Source organism: Equus caballus, chromosome 19, assembly GCF_041296265.1.
Source record: "Equus caballus isolate H_3958 breed thoroughbred chromosome 19, TB-T2T, whole genome shotgun sequence".
Lineage (NCBI taxonomy): Eukaryota > Metazoa > Chordata > Mammalia > Perissodactyla > Equidae > Equus > Equus caballus.
In genome coordinates this window covers 17,567,329-17,588,889 of record NC_091702.1, presented here as the reverse complement: position 1 = coordinate 17,588,889, position 21,561 = coordinate 17,567,329, and the positions used below count along the sequence as shown (strand labels likewise).

Here is a 21,561-nt window from a genome sequence, read left to right as displayed (position 1 = left end):
TGTAAAAGCCAATGGAAGATAGTGTTTTTAAATAAAGAAGTGAGGTTAACAGCGTGGCTGCTGTGGAGGATCATTAAGACGAGGATGTTTGTTGATATAATATGTGAGTTTTTTGTCCCAGAGTATTATATAAATGATGTTTTTGTGTATGTATTATGTGTATATGTTTGTAAATGTTTTCCTTTTCCTAAGATATTAAGTAGATATAAAATAACATTTGTAAAATTTATATAGCTTATGGAGAAAAATGAAACAGTAAGCACCTGTTCTCTCCCCTCTAAGAGATTATCACTAACCTGAGTTTTGTGTTTTTTCATTCTCTTGATTTCTTTGCAGTTTACTGCATGTGTGTATCTCTAAACAATCTATTGTTAATTTTGCATGTATTAGATGTTATGTAAATAGAAAGATAGTATATGTATTATTTTGCAACTTGTTTATTTCACTCAATATTATTTTACTGAGACTTACCCAAGAAGATGTGCATAGTTGTATTTCATTCATTTTCACTGCTTAATAGTCTTCTGTTATATGAATATACCACTATTTACCTGTTTAAATGTTGATAGTTGTTTGGGTTGTTTCCCACTTTTGCCGTTACGAACAATGCTGTTATGAATATTCTTGTATGGGTCTCTGGTACACACACACATGCATTTCTAGGATGTCTATTCCTGGGAGTGGAATAGCTGGGTCACAGGGTGTGCGTGTCTTCAATGATACTAGATAAAGCTGAATTATTTACCATAGTATTTGTATCAGTTTGCATTCCTACCTGCATAAGAGGTTTGGTTGCTCTCCATAATCGCCAGCACTTACATTGTCAGATCAAAAAATTTTTGCTGGCCTGATGGAGATGAAATGGTATATTTAATTTGTGTACCTCATTAAAAATAACAATGAGCATCTTTGATATGTTTCTTGGCCTTTTAGCTTTGTAATGTTCTTTCAGTTTCCAAGTGTTCTAGTTATTTCTGTTACTGATTTCTAACTTGATTTTATTTTACTGTCCTCTAAAGGTTGTTTTCCTTCTATGTGAAAGGCAAGTAAGTACTTACAATGGCCTAGAAGTTTCCATGTGATCGGAAGTCCATTATCTCTGTAATCTCATCTCCTGTTATTCTCCTCCTGGCTTGCTCTGTTTCAGCCACACTGGCCTCCTGTCTGTTCTTCAAACATGTCAGGCATATTTTCCCGTTAACACTTTTGCACTATCTATTAAGGAAAATACCCACCATCCCATCAATATGAACAAAGGGACATCTCACACAAATTCTCACAAAAAGTAGCCAGTGACCCATGAGACAGGGGAGCAAATGAAAACCCCAGTTACATAGCTTCTGTGGCATTTTTCAGGGAGAAGTACCTTACAAGTCCGTGTGTTCTAGCTTTGTTTTCTATAAGCAATCCTGCACAAGGGCTGTCCTGCTAAATGCATTGCGTAGCTAAAGATTCTCCTTCTAGCAAATAGCATTAATCTATTTGCCAGAAGGTCAACAGTTATTAACATATTTACAGGCAAATTAACTCAGGTCATCTGCTATCCTGCTTTCCTGGGACTCTGTCATTGGTAATGGGAGAAGAGTGAATCACAGGCCAGCTGCTTTTCTTCCTTCCTCCTCATCATCCTAGATTTGGGGGTTATCTCTCAAGCCCAGTGGCTCTTCTCTATGACATACGCAGTAAAAAACAGTGAGTATTCATTTTTTCTTTCAGCTTCACTGTCAAGAAATATTTTGTTTTGCAGTGGAAATGGGGACTCATAGTGGAGGGATCTCCTTTTCCCCATGACTTACTTGCTCACGTCCTTGACTCCTGCTCTTTCACTTTAATGCATTCTGGTGGTTTTTCTCAGGACTTTCTCCAATTGCTTTCTTCAGTGCTGCTCTAGTCTTTGGGAAGAAGAAGAGTTACATTCTTTTAGTTTATTTCTGTTGCTGACATTTGGCTGTTTCTGGAAGCTAATCATTAAAGTCTGTAGTGAGATTGTGACTGTTCTGTAGTTTTGAAGTCTATAAAAATAATGTTTTCTATCTTTATCACTCTCCTTTCTTCTCCTCCAACATTTCTCCCCCTATGATGGTCAGTTTTGAGAGAGGGGTGATATCTGGGAGAGTGGAGAGACTAGTAATCCCTGATTTACACTACTTTCTTTCCCAGAAATCTCCATCAGTTTTAGAACTCTCTCAATAGTCGTTTTAATTTAGTAGTACTTCAGAAACATCTGGAAGTAAACTGCCGTGTAGATATAAATTCTTGAGGACAGTTGTCTCCTGCAGGTGCTGTTCTGAGTTATTTATTTTCTGTTTCCCATAATGTGTAAATATTATTGTCAGTGGCTATAATCCATACCTTTATGTGTGTGTGCATTTATAGAATATATAATGAATCTATTTGTATTTGTTTTTATTATTTAAAAGAATTAGTTGCTTTAAAAAACTTTGTGAATCATAACATCCTTTCATTTCAAGGGATTATTGAAGAAAACTATACGGTCATTTAATAAATCACCAAGTTCAATATTTTTCATTATTTTAACCTAGAATTATTGATTATATAGATGAATATCAAAGCATATTTGCCTCAAAAATGGTAAGTTTTGTATCTTGAGAGAAGATGTAGTAATTTATAGATGAGGTTACATTACTTATGCACATTATGTTTATTTTTATAGACTCATTGGAAGAATGTGAAGTACAAACTAATCTAAAAATTTGGAGAGAGCCACTTAAGATTGAATTTAAAGAAGACAGTTTATCCTATATGGAAAAATTATGGCTTAAAAAACACAGGAGGTATTTTCTGAATTTTTGCATTATTAACAAGAAGTATAAAAGCTATTTATGCTCCTTGCTGTGTGACATGCTTTCTGTAACAATTTTGTATGTGTGCTTCATATTTGCATAAATAATTTTAAAGCAATATTAAATCCCTAGGACGTTTCCACTGTTCTAATAAGAATTTTAATTCTATTTATGTATATGCTAAGTCATTAATTTAGAGTTTGCCTTGAGAAATGGAAATGTATGTGTGGGGAAAAGGCACAAATATGGCATAGCATTTAAGAATAGCAAAAATAATGTGATAAATGAAAGATTACTTTGAAGGAATATTGCTGTCAGTTCTTTTACATTAGCATAAACTTTCAAGGCTCTACTATTCTGAATCTACTTTTAAGTTAATTAGACCTTTAATTTTGTAGTTTTAATAATAATATTCAAATATATTTTATTCAAAGACTACAGCATTAGATGCATCATTTCACACATTGTTTAAAAACTAAACTGTTAAAATAGTAAAACACAATGATGACTGAGTACATTAGAGTCATTCATCGTTTTACCATCATATGAACTAATTGAGAGGTGCTTTTAAAGGCCATCAGCTCAGTTGTCCAGCAACAGTGCTGTCCCCACTTTGTTGTGCCTATGAATCACCTAGAGACTCTGGTAAAATACAGATTCTCCTTCACTAGGTCTGGGCGGGGCCTGAGATTCTGCACTTCTGAATTTCTAACAGCTCCCAGGTGATACTGGTGTGGATGACGCTGGTCTCTGAACCACATTTTGAGGAGTGAGGTGTTGGAGGACCTGTCTAGAATGTACCTGAGGAATGGTCATCAAGCCCTTGCTTCACCTTCAGTCATACAAAACCACCCAGGAGGTGGCCCATTCCATCTTTGGAACATTCTGCCTGCTATAATATCTCCTAATGAGCTATGATCTGTCTCTGGCTCGTTTCTAAACTTGGTCATAATTCTACCAATTAAGCCAATATAGAGCAAACTGAATTTATCCTCTCCGTGGCATTCACTTCAGATTTTTGAAATCAGCCCTCATGTCTCCCTTGAAGCTTGTGTGTGACAGGTTAATATCTACCCCATGCCTCTTCAACTGTTTTTCATATGGCAGATTTTTGCCTTTTAAATTTTTCATTTTGCAGTAAGACATACAGAAGAACTGCAAAATAGTATAAGGGATTCCCATATATCATTCATTCAGCTTTCCCTAATGGTAACATCTTGCATAACCACAGAAACCAAGAAATCAAAACCAATAATGTTATTAACTGAACTACAGACTTTGTTTGAATTTCATCAGTTTTTTCACTAACATCCTTATTCTGCTGTAGGATCCAATCCAGGATGCCACGTTGCATTTTTGTCATATCTCCTTATTTATTACAATTCCTCTGTCTTTCCTTTTATTTCATGCACTTGACATTTTTGAAGAGTACCTGCCAGGTGTTTCATAGAAGGTACTCAATTTGGGTCTATTTGATATTTTTTCATAATTAGGTTAAGGTTGTACATTTTGAGGAAGAATACCACAGAGAGGATATGCCCTTCTCAGGGCATGATATCACAGGATCATGTTGTCAGTATATCTCATTACCAGCATGTTAACCTTGAACACATAGTTAACGTGGTGCTTGCTAAGTTTCTCCTCTGTAAAATCACTCTTTTCCCTTTATAATTAATGTCTTGGTCCATTTGGGCTACTGTAACAGAATACCATAGACTGGGTGACTTATAAACAACAAATATTTATTTCTCAGAGTTCTGGAGGTTGGGGGGTCCAGATTAAGGTACCAGCAGATTCAAAATCTGGTGACAACCTGTGTCCTGACTCACAGATGGCCCTCTTTTCTCTGTGTCCTCACATGACTCTTTCAGGCCTCTTTTATAAGAGTGCTAATCCCATCTGGGAATCTGTCTTCCTGATCTAATCGACCCTATAGGCCCTCCCTATTAATACCATCACATTGGGTGATAGGATTTCAACATATGAGTTTGAGGGAGAGCACAAACATTCACATCATAGTAATTAACAAATATTTTTGGGGAGATATTTTGAGATGATGTAAAATCTCATTTTCTCCTAAACTTTCACCCACTAATTTTAGTATTTATCAGTGGATTTTGCCTGCAACAATTATTACTCTCCTGTTCTATTGGTGATTTTCTATTTCCCTATTTCTATTTCCTGCTCCAATTAGTCATCTAATTTACTAGATTGATAAATTAATATAGTTTATTAATTATTAATTCTTCCAGGAAGAATACCCCTTTTCCTACTTTCATTCATTTCTTCAATTGTTTATTTATGTGGACTCATGACTTTTTTTATTTTTAAGATTAGTATGCAATACTATTTTTGTTTATTTTCTGGCTCAAATACTTCCTCCTTTGATCATTTAGTGCTCTTTCAGGTTGACTTCTCTGTCCTTTCAACCTTTCCTTATCCTTTTTTTGTTGGTTGGTTGGTTTGCGTTGAACATCATTTTATTTTTCTGGCACTCAAGATGCATTTCCCTGCCCCGGGAATCATTTCTCCAAAGAATCCTGATTCCTTTTATTGGAGAATGGTGTTCAGAAACCAAGATCTGCAGTCTAGGTGTGCTCATTGCTACTCAGGTGTCAGAGTCTAGGCCTTCTCAGAGAACAGGCAGATATGTATGTACACTAACCCAGTATGCACATGCATCTAAATTTATTTCTGTGCCTATCTAACAGAACATCCATTAAAGTGAACACTTTACGTGAGTGTTCATCTATGAGTTGAGCTCACATTATCTATGAGTTCACACTCATACCTCTGACTCCAAACCAGCATCGCATGGTTCATTTACATTCTCTCTTTGCTTATTTGTAGTTTTGTTCACCTACAGTGAGAATCCTGGCCCTCATCATCTATGATATATTTATTAATTTATCAACCCTAGTGTATATGTATATCCAGTAGTTTCAAAACTGCTAACTAACTTCACTGTGAGAAGCAAATTTGCCAATGATAGAGTAACTTGTTTGTGTACAGTGCTTTATATCGTTAGTCTACAGTATCCGGCCTTTTGTGTCCTTCATTTAGCAAAATGCGTTTAAGATTCATCCATGTTCTTGAGTTAATCAAAATATATTCGTTTGTACTGTGGAGTAGTATTTCATCATGGTGATATACAGTTTATTCACTCATATGTTGAAGGAAACCTTGCTGATTTATAGTTTTTGGCAGTTGTGACTGAATCTGTTATAAACATCTGTATATAGGTTTTTGTTTGAATAGAAATTTTTAATTCCCTGGGTAAATGCCCGGGAGTGGGACGACTGGGTTGTGTGGTAAGTGCATGTGTATCTTTATGGGAAACTGCCAAACTATTCTCCAAAGCAACTGCACAATTTTGCATTCCTTCCAGCAACGTGGGAGAGTTCGAGTTGCTCTCCGTCTTTCCCAGTGCCTGTTTACTTTTGAATATTTTTCTGTTGGTGTTCATTTTAATAGGTACATATTCATATCCCATTGTGGTTTATGTGGCAGGGTTTTGAGTTCATTCATATACTGTTCTGGTTCTTCCTGTGTAACTACCTTCGAAGTTGTCTCTATCTCTTTTAAAGTATGGCACCCGGAGCAGTCCTTCAGGTGTGAAACTCAGTAGTGGATACTTGTCAGTTGCCACTTTCTAGCTTAGGAATTAGTACATAAAAGTAATCCCAAGGTCACATCGTTTTTGGTGGCTGCCTTTCACATTGAGTTTTTTATACAGTAAAAGAAGCACAATTTTGGTATTAAATGACCACCATCATTTGTACTTGGACAATATAAGAAGCTTTAATCACAGGCACATGAAGTCCGGAGCTATGCTGAATACTGACCATTGGCAAATTTCTTTAGCAGAAAAGAAGAGTTAGTGAACACAATTACTAGGGTCTTATTTACTCAGTTTTTCTTTTTTAATTTTCTTTTTTTTTTTTTTGAGGAAGATTAGCTAACATCCTTTGCCAATCCTCCTCTTTTTGCTGAGGAAGACTGGCCCTGAGCTAACATCTGGGCCCATCTTCCCCCACTTTATATGTGGGAAGCCTGCCGCAGCATGGCTTGCCAAGCGGTGCCATGTCCGCACCCGGGATCCCCAACCGGCAAACCCCAGGCCACCGAAGCAGAACATATGTACTTAACTGCTGCACCACTGGGCTGGCCCTACACAGTTATTTTTTAACAGTAATCATTTTTTGAGTTAATTCTTTATGTCTTAATTACAGATGCTGGTGTAGGGCTATCCATTTACAATTCGCAAATTTCTGATGCTCTGCTTTGGAAAAGTTTCCCATGTTGATAACCATGAACACAGTATACACTTTATTTTTGCCTCTCATTATGATGTTTTATAATAGGCTTATAAATATATGATCTATTGTACGTTGTTTTTGAATTTCTTTTCTGATTTGGACAGTAGCATTTTTGTATTTTACCTGCAACCAATACATGAGTGTTGATAGATCTTAATAACGGTCTTAATATATCCAGTGGATCTTTTAAATGCTTGGAAAGTTTCTTGAAAGAGAGCATAAGATGTGGATTTAGAGTATTTTAAGAATGGATATTAGCAATGAACTGGTACCCCTGCTCTAATTCCCCTACTCTTCATTACATGTACGCCTCAATTCTAGCTGGTCATCAGAAGGGCCAGGGGCAAGTTTTTAGAATACCAATTCCTCAACCCAACCCCAGACAGACCTAAAAATCAGTGTTTTTAAGGCTCTGTATGATGCTCTGCATTTAAAGAAGATCTTTTATAGTGATTCTCATGCAAACAGCCTAACACTGATTCACAGAATAAATTTAGAACCACTCATCAAAAGTTTTCTGAAATGAACTGGTCAATGCTTGATAAATTTGTTTAAATTTTAAAAGCAAAAAATCTGGTGAGATAATCCTATTCTAAAAGATATTTCATCCTTTATTAATGTGGCATGATCTTTTAATAAAGCATTGGTGCGAGGATCCCAGTATCCAGAAGGCAAATTTAATTCATTGACTGACTAGTTGTTCATGGAAGAATCACTTAAGGTCTCTTGGTTCATGTTTTCTTGTCTGCAAAGTACTGAGTTTAGAATAAACAATCTGTAGGGCCCCTTCAGCTCTAACATTTTGTTATTTGGACTCTATAAGTCTTTGATTCAGGGCTTTACTTATGAAAAATTAGATAAGTTTTCATTTCATGAAGAAGGAGCATCTGGATAATAGTACATTTACGTGTATATATGATTGAATTTTTAGTGCAGTGTATCCAGGTGCCAGTTTGTCTTTGAGCTTCACTCTAATATTTTCTATCATTTAATTAAATTGTGTATGTACGATGGCATGCTCATCAAATTTGTTGAGACACAAAGCTGAATGATATATAAATAGTTTGGAGTTTTCTCATATATACATTACATATATCGGGAGAATGCACATAACCATAGATTGCAGGAGATTATTAAATATTTAGTGCCTTTGCAAATTGTAAAAGAGGCAATCTAGAGTAATTATTAAGAACATGGGCTCGGGGAGGCAGACTACTTGGGTTCAAATTTCTTGTCTGCATTTACTACCTGAATGACTTTGAACAAATTGGTTTACTTCTTTGTGCCTCAGTTTCCTCTTCTGTAAAATTAAGATAATACTAGTGCCTATTTAATATTTATTATATAGTGCCTATTTAATTATTTATTAAGATTTAATAACCCACATTGTTTAGAACAGAGCCTGGTGAATTTTAAATTTTGTATGGATGTTACCTACTAATATCGTTAAGAAGGTCCTGCTTTTATGTGGGGACTCTGAGTTTGCATGGTCTAGGAGGGCTGTGCACTACTTATATTCTTGATTTAAAAGTGAGCCCCTCCCTAATAATTTGGGAATATCCCCTGGAACCAAATGCACACTCTTGATCTCCGAGAATTCCTGTGCTTCGTTGCCCCCAGCATGAGACATCATATCAAACCTCATGGTAAATTGGTTGATACATGCCACAGCCAGGACACCTCAGATTCATCTCATGGGAGCCTATTTTATCATCCTATTTTGCATGGTGGAAATTTAGAAAAGTGTCTTTAGATTCTCTTAGAGCTTATCAATATAATGCCAAGGCTGTGAGACACAACACACATGCATAAATTAGCTTTTTAAATAGCGTGGTATGTTTCATGGACTTCATGTGGCTTTTGCAAGAACGCTGACTTCTCTCATAACTTTGATTTTCATCCTAAATGAAAAACAATAGTATACGCAATTAAAAAATCTTTGATGTTAATTTGATTTACTAAATTATTTTAGTGGATTAAGATACTGTTATATAAATATACTTTTCTTCCCTGAATTAGAGGTACAGCTACGGTTTCATCATTAATTTTGTAGACTCACTTGTTTGTGAAATAAATCAAGATCTTGTCTGGGCAAGTTTCAGATAATGTATGTTAGTCTTTTAATTGCTTTTTTCTTGTTTTGTAGAACTCCACAGGAGCAACTTCGAAACATGTTGCTGGAGACATTCATACCTCAGTGTAAAACTGCCAGTGAGGCACAGTGTTCTCAGAATGAAAATGATGAAGATAGTGATGGTTAGTTCAGCCCTGATTAGATATTTTCAAATTTATTATTTCAAATTATATACAGTAAGCATTGATCAGCATCTGCTTTTGGTTTTCTTTGCTGTATCATTCTCAATTGGACAATGTAGCCTTTGTCTCCAGATCAAAATCACCCACACTCTTCTTCCCATTCTCTAGATTTACTTTGCCTTAATTTAAATAGTTTCACTTAAAAGTTGAATGTTAAGAAGATGTATATTTTACTTGAGCTAGGGAAATTGATGGCATTTAAATTTTTGTGTGGATGTACAGGAGAACACTAATTTTTTATTGTTGGCTATATTATTTGAAGATAGGAAATTATGAGGTAAGGTATGTTCTTTGATGATATTATTTTCTAATCTTATTTCCTAGTTGAGGAGACCAAAGTACAACAGCCAGCTCTTTTTCTGCCAGTAGAAGAAATAAACGTAGAGAGACCTGAACCATCTTTAAAAATAGTCGAACTAGATGATGTAAGTGCGTAATGACCATTCATATTACTTAACAAACAGGAAACTCATATAGTTACAACTATATGTTATTTTCAACAAAATTTCTTTCATAATTCAACATAGCTTAATAGGAAATTTACAACTGTTTAAACTGAAACACTCTAATAGGAAAAAATAGAGTATTATTTTTAATGTAGACAGTAAATTTGTGAGCTGAATTGATACTGTGTCATCTTTTAGGAAGCATGTGGTATGGGAGATGAAAAGACATTTCACTCTTTTATAGAAAAGTAGTTTAGTGTTTGTTTTATTTAGTTCTTTATGTTATCAGGCTTTTAAACGAAGATTAGTCTCATTATATGGCATCTGTTTAACAAAATTTGTATACATTTAGTTTCTTGAATGTCAATTAATATTATTTTCTATTTAAAGCAAAAACAGTATTAAGATTTAAGGGATTTAGTCTAGCAATGACTTGAATACAAATTTCTAGTAGATGCTAGGTAGAACCAGCTAGAGCTGGAGCTGGTAGGTGCTAGAGCTCCAGGTAAAAGGTTTAAATTGTGACAAACTCAGTGCATCTCTAACTGTCTAGTTATCCAGTAGCTGAATGGCCCACTTCTCTTCGATATTGCTGTTACTGTTATTGTCACAGAAAAAGACCAGCATGGAGGAAGTGCCTTTTTAATACTACTTTCTTCATGTTAGTAGCTTCCGCTTTGTGTGTGTTTGTGTGTGTGTGTCTGTGTGTGTACCTAGCAAAATTTTTATTTCGCCTCTGGATAAATTCAAGATATTGAACAAATAAATACACATGCACATGCATATATATGTGTGTGTGCTTGTCATTAAATTTTTGATGCCGAGAGTAAACTTACAACATGCTGGCCAGAGAAGTAGAAACATCCTAGTCACTAATCTCCTTGGTTCTTAGTAGTTACATAATGAGACATAAGTTGTTATTGTTGGTTCTAGATATGACAGTAATGATAAAGTGACTGACTGCAAATGCCCTCAACAAATATCTGATGAATATATTTAGTTCTCTTAGAACTCGTGTTCTATGGCATATGGTCAGAGAGCTCATGACAATATTTATAGCAGGAAAATTCTCTAAATGTTACCCACAAGTTAGCTGGTTAATGTATAGTAAATTTATTGAACATACTAACATTATATAACATGCATTTAATAAGACTTGCGAAGAGGACATTGAAGATCCAGGGAACTTCGTGCCTTACAAAGTTGAGTTAGCTGATGCAGACAGCCAGCAAAGGTAAGACATTTCTAATTCGCTTTGATGTGTATTAAAAACCAACAAAAAAATCAGCTGTCTCTTTAAATGAGAAATTCATACATACAAAACATGTGACTTTAAAGTATGTTTAGAATATGTTTTACTTAAGCCATGTTTCAATTTGTGTACAATAGTGCCAATATTTGTTGACATTCAATAGTTGGAATATTTTCTATAATATATTTATACTCAATATCTGGATTATTTAATTGATGCTTCTGAATTTAGGGATTATTATTTGAAATGGCTGAGCATGTCTTATTTCATAGGAGCTTTCTTCTTTTCTCCAAAGATACTCTGTGGATTTTCCTTACTTCGCTTTGTTATGAACCCTAAATAAAAACAGGTATAATTAGGTTGAGAGACAAAAAGAGCTACGAAACTATAGATTACTTCCTATTATGTTCACTGTGTGATAAAGCAAATACATGAAGAATAATGGTTCACTTTGTAGCTTTTTTGTAGAATTTTGTCATTTCCAAATAAAAAATAGTATCTGGTTGTGTCTGTTAGTAAGGTTAAAAATTATTCCAAGTCCCCTTTGATGTTGAAACTTTAGCTAGGATTTCAAGTGTTTTGACTACAGAGCATTAAATTGGGTAAACACCAAAATGAGGTTCCTGTTAAGCAGCCCCTAGACCGATTCTTTACTTATACATTCACATCAACCTAGGCCCCTGTCAGCATTTTGTAAGAGCAACGGGCGTAAGTGATGCCCTTGGACTTGAAAAGCCCAATTTTTGGACAAATGCACCCAGACATCTAGCACCCAATTGCTTTTGGCAGGAGACAACATTCTGGTCAGTAGATTAGAGGTTTATATCTATTACTGTATCCCAAAGGAAATGAACGGCATTCCTGCTCTCTAATTTCATACTTGTATATATCTTATCTGAAGTCTTTGCTTTGACCGCCTAACCATGTATGGTGTTAGAGAAGGCAGAAAAAGCTACTGATCATGGTGTGGCAATAGTTTTGCAGCTCAGGTTTGGAGGTGCCCATAGAGCTTCTTCTTTTCTAAGAAGAGTCTTAAAGGATCATAAGTGACACAAGGAGATCTTCTGGTTAAGCAAAATCCATGAGTTTTTGTGATAGTACTATATAGAGCTTACATAAATATTAGGTATTATTAAATATATTACTCAATTCATAGAAAATATTATTTAAATTATAACTATACTTGTATATAGTAATTATCATGAAAAATTGAAACATAAATACCACATATGGCTTTTTAGCTCTTTTAGTTCATTCATGAACGAATAAAAAGTTTATGTAAGTAACACAACCTGGATTTTAATAAGCTTGAAAGATAACTCCATTTTTAGAAGAAAGAATATAAGGAGCAAAAAGTATTTCAGAATGATTTAAAAAAGAAACTTTCAATTGAAATTTTGCAGTTAATCAGATTTGGCCCAGTTGCTTATTTCTTTTACATCCATCACACTGTTTAGTTACTTGTAGTTTAGAATGTGTCCACAGTAAGGTTAAAATAAATATTGTTAATATGAATAACTCTATTCCATGAAGGTTTTACTATATTTGCTTTAATAAGCTTATACTTTTTCTTTCTTTTTTAATATGATTTCTTTAAATTCTGTTATTTTGCTTGTCCCTAAACATGAAAGTTGCTCATTTCATGATTATCAGAATACTTTTCTGTATGAAAACGACATCCAGCAACAACATGTTTTCACCAAGGGAAAAACAGACCGCTTACGTCTTCATTTGAGCAATAGCTCTTCTTATGGTAAAGATAACTCAAAAGGTAACTTTTTTTCTTTTGCTTAATATTGTTAACAATGAACGTTGGTAATTTAATAAAACCAATGAGTATTGCAGTATACAAAAGATTTGCCTATAATGCTGTACATTGTAAACCCAGAAAATTTACTACTCAGAAGAAAATTTGTTGAAAATATATAGTTTTCTAGAAAATACTCTTTTCAGTCAGTAGGCAACAGTGTTTGTATTTGGAAGAAAAAGCAGCCAATATAGGTCTCTCTAAAAGTTATTATGGATGGAGCTAGCATTTAAAAGATTATATGGATGAACTATTAGTGACAAAAGTCTGATTGGCCCCCTGTTGTCCTCCCTTGTGTTAAATCTTTTCCCAAGATATTCAAATTTGATGTAGAGTTTCACATAAGTGATAAAACCAAAATAAAACAAATCATCTTGTTTGTTTACCTACATTGCTATTACTGGTCATTCTCTTGGGATCTATAGATTAGAATGCTGTGTGCGACTGTCTGTTTTCAATCTCCAGATGGTAAGATCATCGTTTAAAGACAGTCACAGCAAAGTATCCTGGGAGTCAGATGTTGTTTCCATTTCTGTCTTAAATCACTGTGTGACCTTGGATATGTCACTTCCTTTCTTAGACCTCATTTTCCTAAATTAAAATATAGGAACTAGATTACTTTCAATTTGCCTTTCAAATATTATGCTTGATCTACTTAGGATTTTCAGAAAAAACAATAAATATATCTTATGTGAAGGATGTGAGAGATACTAAGACTGTTGTTTAAAATACTTGTAAAATTGGTGATTACCTTCTGATTGGGTAGCAGATGGTAGAGAACAGTGATTTGTGGTAATCCTGCTGGTTTTGACATCTTCAAATACTAAGCCTGTAAATCATTATGACTGACTATGAATGATACCCACATGGGAACTTCGGACTTTACAGGGCTCTGTATTTCTAATCCAGAAGGTATTTTTTTTGCCCACCTGGTGTATGGTGTCCCAGTTGCCTTTGAGAAAATGGCGAACATAAATACCTATATGTGTTACTTTAAAAATACTTAATTTTTTCGAATAGACTTTATTTTTTAGAGAAGTTTTAGGTTTACAGCAAAATTGAGCAGGAAGTACAGAGTTCCCATATGCCTTCTGCCCCAACAAAGCCATAGTTTCTCCTCCTCAATCAACATCCCAAACCAGAGTAGTATATTTGTTGCAATCAACAAATGTACATGACACATCATTATCACCCAAAGTCCATAGTTTACATTAGGGTTCACTTTTGGTGTTATACATTCTATGGGTTTGGACAATGTATAATGACGTGTATCCACCATTACAGTACAAAACAAAATTGTTTCACTGCCCTAAAAACCCTAGATTACCTTCACAGAGCACAGGCTCTGCTTTTTATAGTTCTGTCCCCTCTCACCCCTAGCAACTACTGATCTTTTTACTGTCTCTATAGTTTTCCCTTTTCCAGAATGTTATATAGTTGGACGCATATAGTATGGAGCCGTCTCAGATTTTCCTTTTTCACTTAGTAATATGCATTTAAAGTGACTCCATGTCTTTTCATGCCTTGATAGCTCATTTTCTTTTAGTGCTGAATAATATTCTATTGTCTGGATGTACCCTAACTTATACATTCACTTACGTAAGGACATCTAGTTGCTTCCAAGTTTTGGAAATTATGAATAAAGCTGCTATACACATCTGCGTGTAGGTTTTTGTTTGGACATAAGTTTTCAATTTGTGTAAATACTAAGGAGCATGATTACTGGATCGTGTGGTAATAGTATGTTTAGTTTTATAAGAAACCACCAAACTGTCTTCCAAAGTAGCTGTATGATTTTGCATTCCCACCAGCAATTAATGAGAGTTTCTGTTCTCCACATCCTCTCCAGCATTTGGTGTTGTCAATATTTTGGACTTTTGCTGTTCTAATTATTGTGTAGTGATATCTCTTTGTTGTTTTCATTTGCAATTCCCTAATGACATATGAGTTTAAGTATATTTTCATGTGCTTGTTTACTGTGTAATATCTTCTTTGATAAGGTATCTGTTAAGATCTGTGGCCCATTTTTTAATTGGGTTGTGTTTTTTACTATTGATATTTAAGAATTCTTTTGTATATTTTGGGTAACAGTACTTTATCAGATGTGTGTTTTGCAAATATTTTCTCCCAGTCTGTGGCTTGTCTTCTCATTCTCTTGGCAGTGTCTTTCATAGAACAGAAGTTTTTAATTTTAATAAAATCCAACTTACCAGTTATTTCTTTCATGGATAGTGCCTTTTGGGCTGTAACTGAAAAAGTCATCACCGTACCTGAGATCATCTAGATTTTCTCCTGTGTTCTAGGGATTTTAGTTTTGCATTTTACATTTAGATCTATGATCAATTTTAGGTTAATTTTTGTGAAGGATAAAGGGTCTATGTCCAGATTCATTTTTTTGCATGTGGACGTCTGGTTGTTCCAGCACTGCTTGTTGAAAAGACTATCTTTTCTCCATTGTATTGCCTTTGCTCTTCTGTCAAAGATTAGTTGACTACATTTATGTGGGTCTATTTATGGATTCTCCATTTTGTTCCATTGATCTATTTTTCTGTACTTTTGCTAATACCACACTGTCTTGATTACAATAGTTGTATGGTAATTCTTGAAGTAGTATAGTGTCAGTCCTCTGACTTCAGTTTACTCCTTCAATATTTCGTTGGCTACTCTGAGTCTTTTGCCTCTCCATATAAACTTTCCATATGACTTGCTGGGATTTTGATTGAGATTGCATTGAATCTTCTGATCAAGTTGGGAAGAACTGACATCTTGACAATATTGAGTCTTCCTATCCAGGAACATGGACTATCTCTCCAGTTATTTGGTTCTTGTTTGATTTATTTCATCACAGTTTTGTAGTTTTCCTCGTATAGGTCTTGTATGTATTTTGTTAGATTTATACCTAAGTATCTCATTTTTCAATGCTAATGTAAGGGTATTGCGTATTTAATTTCAAATTCCACTTGTTCATTGTTGGCATATAGGAAAGTGATTGATTTTTGTATGTTGACCTTGTATCCTGAAAACTTGCTAAAATTGTTTATTAGTTCCAGGAGTTTTGTTTTGCTTTTTTAGATTCTTCGGATTTTCTACATAGAAAATCATGTCATCAAAATCAGATTTATTTCTCCCTTCCCAATCTGTATACTTTTCATTTCCTCTTATTGTCTTATTGCATTAGCTAAGACTCCCAGTAGGATGTTGAAAAAGAGTGGTAAGAGGGGACATCCTTACCTCATTCCTTATCTTAGGGGTGAAGCGTCTAGCTTCTCACCATTAAGTATGATGTTACTATAGGTTCTTTGTAGGTAGTCTTTATTGAGTTGAGGAAGTTCTCCTCTATTGCTAGTTTTCTGAGAGATTTTTTTTTTATCATGAGTAAGTGTTAGATTTTGTCAAATTCTTTTTCTGCATCTATTGATACAATCTTGTAATTTCTCTTCTTTAGCCTGTTGATGTGACGTTAGATTAATTGATTTTTGATGTTGAGCCAAGATATCTAATTTTTATGACTTAACAGGGCTTCCAATGACTAGACTAAATTAAATCATACCTATATTTTCTGCATTGCATTTTAAACATTATTAACAGGCTGTTTCGTCACTTTCAGCAGCAATAGATCCTAATAGTGGAAGTTTGCAATCTTGCAAAAATATTATGGTGGTTAGTTTTAGACATTTAAATATAGGAAACAGCATCCATTTCTACCAAAAAATCAGATAATTTCTATTCAAGTTTAGAAGGGAAGTACATCATTATTATGGAAGTTTCATTAAGTACCCTTTATAAAGTTTTTATAAGTTATTACATTTCTCACAGTATGTATGAATTTAAGAGGTGATAGTTGTTAGAAGTGAAAGTTCTAGATACTATGTATAATTGCAGAATTTTATAAACCTTTGATTGCAACAGGTCTTTTAGGCTGCAAGGCAGAATTTACATCACTAGAGACTATTTTAGTCATAGCCTCTACTATTTTAGATGGTCTATTTATAGAGATGAGATATTTATATTGGAAAGAGAATAGTTATAATCAGATGAAGCAGTATTCAATCTTGATAATGGTATACACATTTTTATTTTGATTGAAAGCAATATGGTGCAAGCTTTTTAAAGACTTTTCCTTCTTCAGAAAATTTAGCCCAATGTTTCACAACCCTGGCTGCATATTATCATCACCTGGAGAATTTGCTGGAGGGGGGAGAACACCAAAACAATGCTTGAGTCCCACTGCCAGAGTCTGATTTAATTGGTTTGGGGTCAGGCTCATACCCTGACACTTTTAAACAGTACCTTCAGATGATTCCATTGTGCCGCCAGGTTGAAAACCAGTGATCTAAACTGAGTGATTTATTTAAAGCAGACTTAATGAGGTAGGTGACTAATAGAATCGTGCTCATTTTGTGGCTTTCCAGAGGCAGGTGTCCCAGCTTAATCATTTTCTGTGCCCCTAACTGCTGCTGCTCTTTCATCTGGCAGATTTCCCTCTGCCCTCTGCTCAGCACTAGGCATGCTAAGGAAAAGAAGTAAAACGTGGAAATAAGGTTCCCTCTGCATTTTGTCTCATAAATTGCTATTGTAAAACTTGAGTGGGTGAGAGGCTAGGAAAGTGGGAATTGAACTACAGGCTGAAATAAAAGTTTGCCTCAATTTCAAGATTTCATTACAAAACAAAATCTTAGCTCCCTTCATTGGTCTCACTCAGGTTCGAATGTATATATAAGTAAACTATGATTATCATTTATGAACATAAACAGAGTAAAAGTATTTTAACACTGAGAACTCAATAAAGAAATGTTGAGGGGCCGGCTCCGTGGCCGAGCGGTTAAGTTCCCGCGTTCCGCTGCGGCGGCCCAGGGTTCAGATCCTGGGCGCGGACATGGCACCGCTGGTCAGGCCACGTTGAGGCGGCATCCCACATCCCACAAGTAGAAGGACCTGCAACTAAGATATACAACTACGTACGGGGGGCGGGCGGGGGGGTGTTTGGGAAATAAAGCAGAAAAAAAAAAAAAAGAAATGTTGATAAAAGTGTTTACTGGTAAAAGTTTACACCACAGAACTTTTTGTTTATGAACAGTTTAATCAGTTTATTTGCTTAAATTTATTTAACTTCTGTAAATGTGTGTTTTCAATAGCAGGAACTTCAAATACAGATTGTGACATCGTTGTGGATCCTGATGTTTATTCTCCTGCGGTTGAAAAATTAGGAGAAAGCAGCTTTTTGGAAAGAACTTTCAGAGAGCAAAGTATAGATACAGAAAGTAATAAAAAATCTGTTGACTCCTGCATATCACTTAGGGGCAAGGATTCTTTGCCAAATATAGATTTAGAAAATCCTTCCAGTAAGGAGAAATTATCTCAAGACATCAAAGAATCCTTGGAATTTAGCAATCTGCATGAGAGGCCAAACTTTGAAGATTCTAAACCTACAGAGTCACCACTGGTAAATCCCTATTATGCTATTATATTGAAAATTTTATAGGAAACATCATAAGAAAATTTCATACTGACACAATGTATTCTTAAATGCTACTTCCTATTGAAATTAAAATGTGTTACCTTGTATTATCACAAGATAATAGAAGAGTGACTCATATGGGAAAGAATGTTAATGACTATGAAACAAATTCTAATAAAGTTAATGCCGTTATAACATATAGTTTTCTATGACAAATAATACTTTAAGACCCATCTCATGCACCATGCTGAGTGCTTTTACTTTCTAAATGAAATTCATTATTATGATTAACTTAGTATAAGAAATTCCATCTAGCTTTTTACTGTATATTCACTGGTTAAACTGAAATAAATACAGATATGTAGATAGAATCAGTTTTTGTGGCTTAACGTCAACTTAAGGTTTAAAAGATAATTCTTTCAAGAATATTGCTAATAAAGAAACGGGTGTAGTTTTTGTTTCTTCTTAGAGGAAAAAAAGGGTAAATTAACTCATTATTGCACTATTGCCAAATTTTAAAATTATATTTGAATCTCTGTTCTATATACTAAAAATCTTAGGTAATCATGATTATGAATAATAAATGATTTGGAAATTGGGTAATTCAAATGTTAAATTTTTTGGAAATTGGGCCAGTCAAATATTTTAACAATGCTTTAAAGTTATTTGAAATGAATCTCTCTGATGACTGAACTGAAAGTGGGACCAAAAAAGTAAGAGAATGAATACTTGAGCTGCTGCTGCTTCTGTCTGGGGCATTGGATTTCTGAGCCCACTTCATGACAGGTATTCTCCATTTTTGAAGTGGGAAATTGGAACTGAGATCTCTGCAAAAACCTTAGATCCCTAAAGTCTGCTCAGTCATTGGAGGAATACACTAGGAAACATTCTCACAGGTGCAGCAAGATGAAAGGAAAAGGATGTCTGCAGGGGATCTGGGCCAAGTCAATAAACATCTTACCCGAAAAATGGATATCTTGGGCCTTGCTTTAGCATAGGTATAGAATTTGAATGTACATTTCTTGCTCAGAATCTCCAAGCCAGGAAATTCACAATGTTCATCCATGCCTTTTGATATTCTGATGTGTCTGGCAAAAGTAAATCCCAATCCCTCCTAGAAAGACATTCCCACAATTTAGCCGATATTAGATCCCCCAAAATAAAGCCTCACTGCACATGGGCTTTTCTACCCCCTCCTCTAAAGGAGAAAACAATTGATCCTAGAAGGACTTTCTGCAAACAGAACAACAGGGACTCTAATTTCCCAGGTTCCACAGGGCGTCATGAAGAGGGTGAGGTGCCATCTGCACAAGCAGGGTGCTGGCTTATAGGAGGAAGAATCCTGAGCACGGTGAACCCACTTCTTCTATACTGGACGTCAGCCTTCCTGACCTTTGCCCCAGGGCGAGAATTTATCTTCTATAACCTAATAAAAGGCATTTAGAAAAAACTCACAGATACATAATCTATGGTAATTCATATAATGGAAAGCAATGTAGCAGTTAAAATGAATGAAATAGAGCTACTTTTATGAACATGGATAGATCTTAAAAACATGTTAAAATTTTAAATGTAAAAGAATACATGGAGTATGAGTCTGGTAGCATTTTTGGAAACATTTAAGACAATCGTAACTTTTTATGGATACACTCAGGTATAACAAAAGTCTAAAACCTGTACTGGAATAGAATATGTAGACTTCAATGCAATAATACAATTAGCTCATAAAGTCTAATATATAGATGTCTGAAGCAAGTCTTTTAAATTACTGACATTAAATTGTGTGGTCAAGTTATGTGTTGTACATATCTACATATTGCATAATTAACATTGAAATGTTAAAAAACTGCTAATCATATTTTGATCCCTTCTACCATTAATGTAAAAAGTAAGTGTAAATGATTACATCATGGAGCCCGGAACTTTATATATAGTGGTAGAATCTACTTTCTTTTCATCCCTAATGACTAGACGAGAACTGTTTTTATTCTCCTCCTTTCCTAGTCAAAGTCATTCCCTGAGCAGAAACTCCTTAGAAATCTGTTGTGCTCCAGTAAAAAATTCAAGAGTGAGCAGTAGGGGCAATTTTCAGCAGTGACGTTTCTTGACTTCCAAATGGAGTGTAAGAAAGTTCATTTTGCGCTTCACTTTTCAGAAATTGAGTCCTACATAAAGGTGGCACTGCCTGTGGAATTAAGTACTAACTTGTTGAGCAGCAGCAGTGAGGTAGGGTCGCGTGCCAGGAAGAACATGGACAAGTCAGGGGCACTTGGTTCTGGTTGTGAAACTACTAATAGTTAACTTTGTGAGTTTGGAAAAAAACAAACACACCCACTCTCGTTGTTCTTGTCTGTCAACCAAGGCTTTAAAACACCTTCTCAGATTTGCAATTGTCTAAACCAAATATGGGTTCCACTGGAGCTGAAAGGGTTCTGTGAATTGGTAATCAGTGTCTAGAAGAGGCAGTGAAGATGTCAAGAGTAGAGAGGACTTAGATTTGTCTTTGAAAGAAATGCTTTATTGATCACCAGCTTGGTTTTGTAATATTTTATCTATTATATGACTTATAAATTTGGATAGAGTTATAGTAATTTTCTTTGTTTTGGTTACCCCCTTGAAACACTGCATTTGGGCACTAATTAGACCCATTAGGGAACTGTTAAATGCTTATAGCCACTCTGGTTATATTTTAAGTCCATCTAAAGCTCTCATGACTGAGTCTCTAATCTGTTTCCTACTAGACTCATGTGCTTTTTAATCCCATTTAAATTCTTCCCTAAGATGAAAGCACATCACAACATGAATTCATAGGGTGGTGGAATCAGCCTAGACTCCAAATCAGACAGATCTATATTCAAAACCTAGGTCTGCTAGCTTCTAGCTATATAAACTTTACAAATTACTTAGCTCGCTCTTGTCTGTTTTCTACTTGCATATTTGCTTCACGATGAGTATTTTGTTAACTTGGATTTATGACCATGGTCAGATCAGATTTATTCCCATCAGTATTTTACTTTCATCTTTGAGATTATTTTATGTATAGACAAAGACACTAGTTCAAAAGCACAGCATATGAGAGAGACTCTATTTTTCAGAGTAATTTATATGCAAAGACACTGAGGGAAGAAAATAAAGGAAAGAAAGGAAAAAGAAAAACTT

The 21,561-nt window shown here is 34.9% G+C and overlaps 1 protein-coding gene across 14 annotated transcripts in view; it reads left to right on the top strand.

The window, feature by feature from the left end:
* Positions 1 to 21,561, top strand: part of ZBBX (zinc finger B-box domain containing) — a 140,029-nt gene that overhangs the window by 90,312 nt on the left and 28,156 nt on the right. For 8 of the 14 annotated variants that reach the window (XM_070242533.1, XM_023623253.2, XM_070242536.1 and 5 more), the window contains 6 exons: positions 2,675 to 2,795; positions 9,270 to 9,379; positions 9,764 to 9,864; positions 11,040 to 11,119; positions 12,769 to 12,908; positions 18,080 to 18,387. In XM_070242533.1, coding sequence (XP_070098634.1) covers positions 2,675 to 2,795; positions 9,270 to 9,379; positions 9,764 to 9,864; positions 11,040 to 11,119; positions 12,769 to 12,908; positions 18,080 to 18,387 — 860 coding nt within the window. The remainder of the gene's footprint in view (positions 1 to 2,674; positions 2,796 to 9,269; positions 9,380 to 9,763; positions 9,865 to 11,039; positions 11,120 to 12,768; positions 12,909 to 18,079; positions 18,388 to 21,561) is intronic. The other 6 variants (XM_070242538.1, XM_070242534.1, XM_070242535.1 and 3 more) reach the window with 2 other exon arrangements.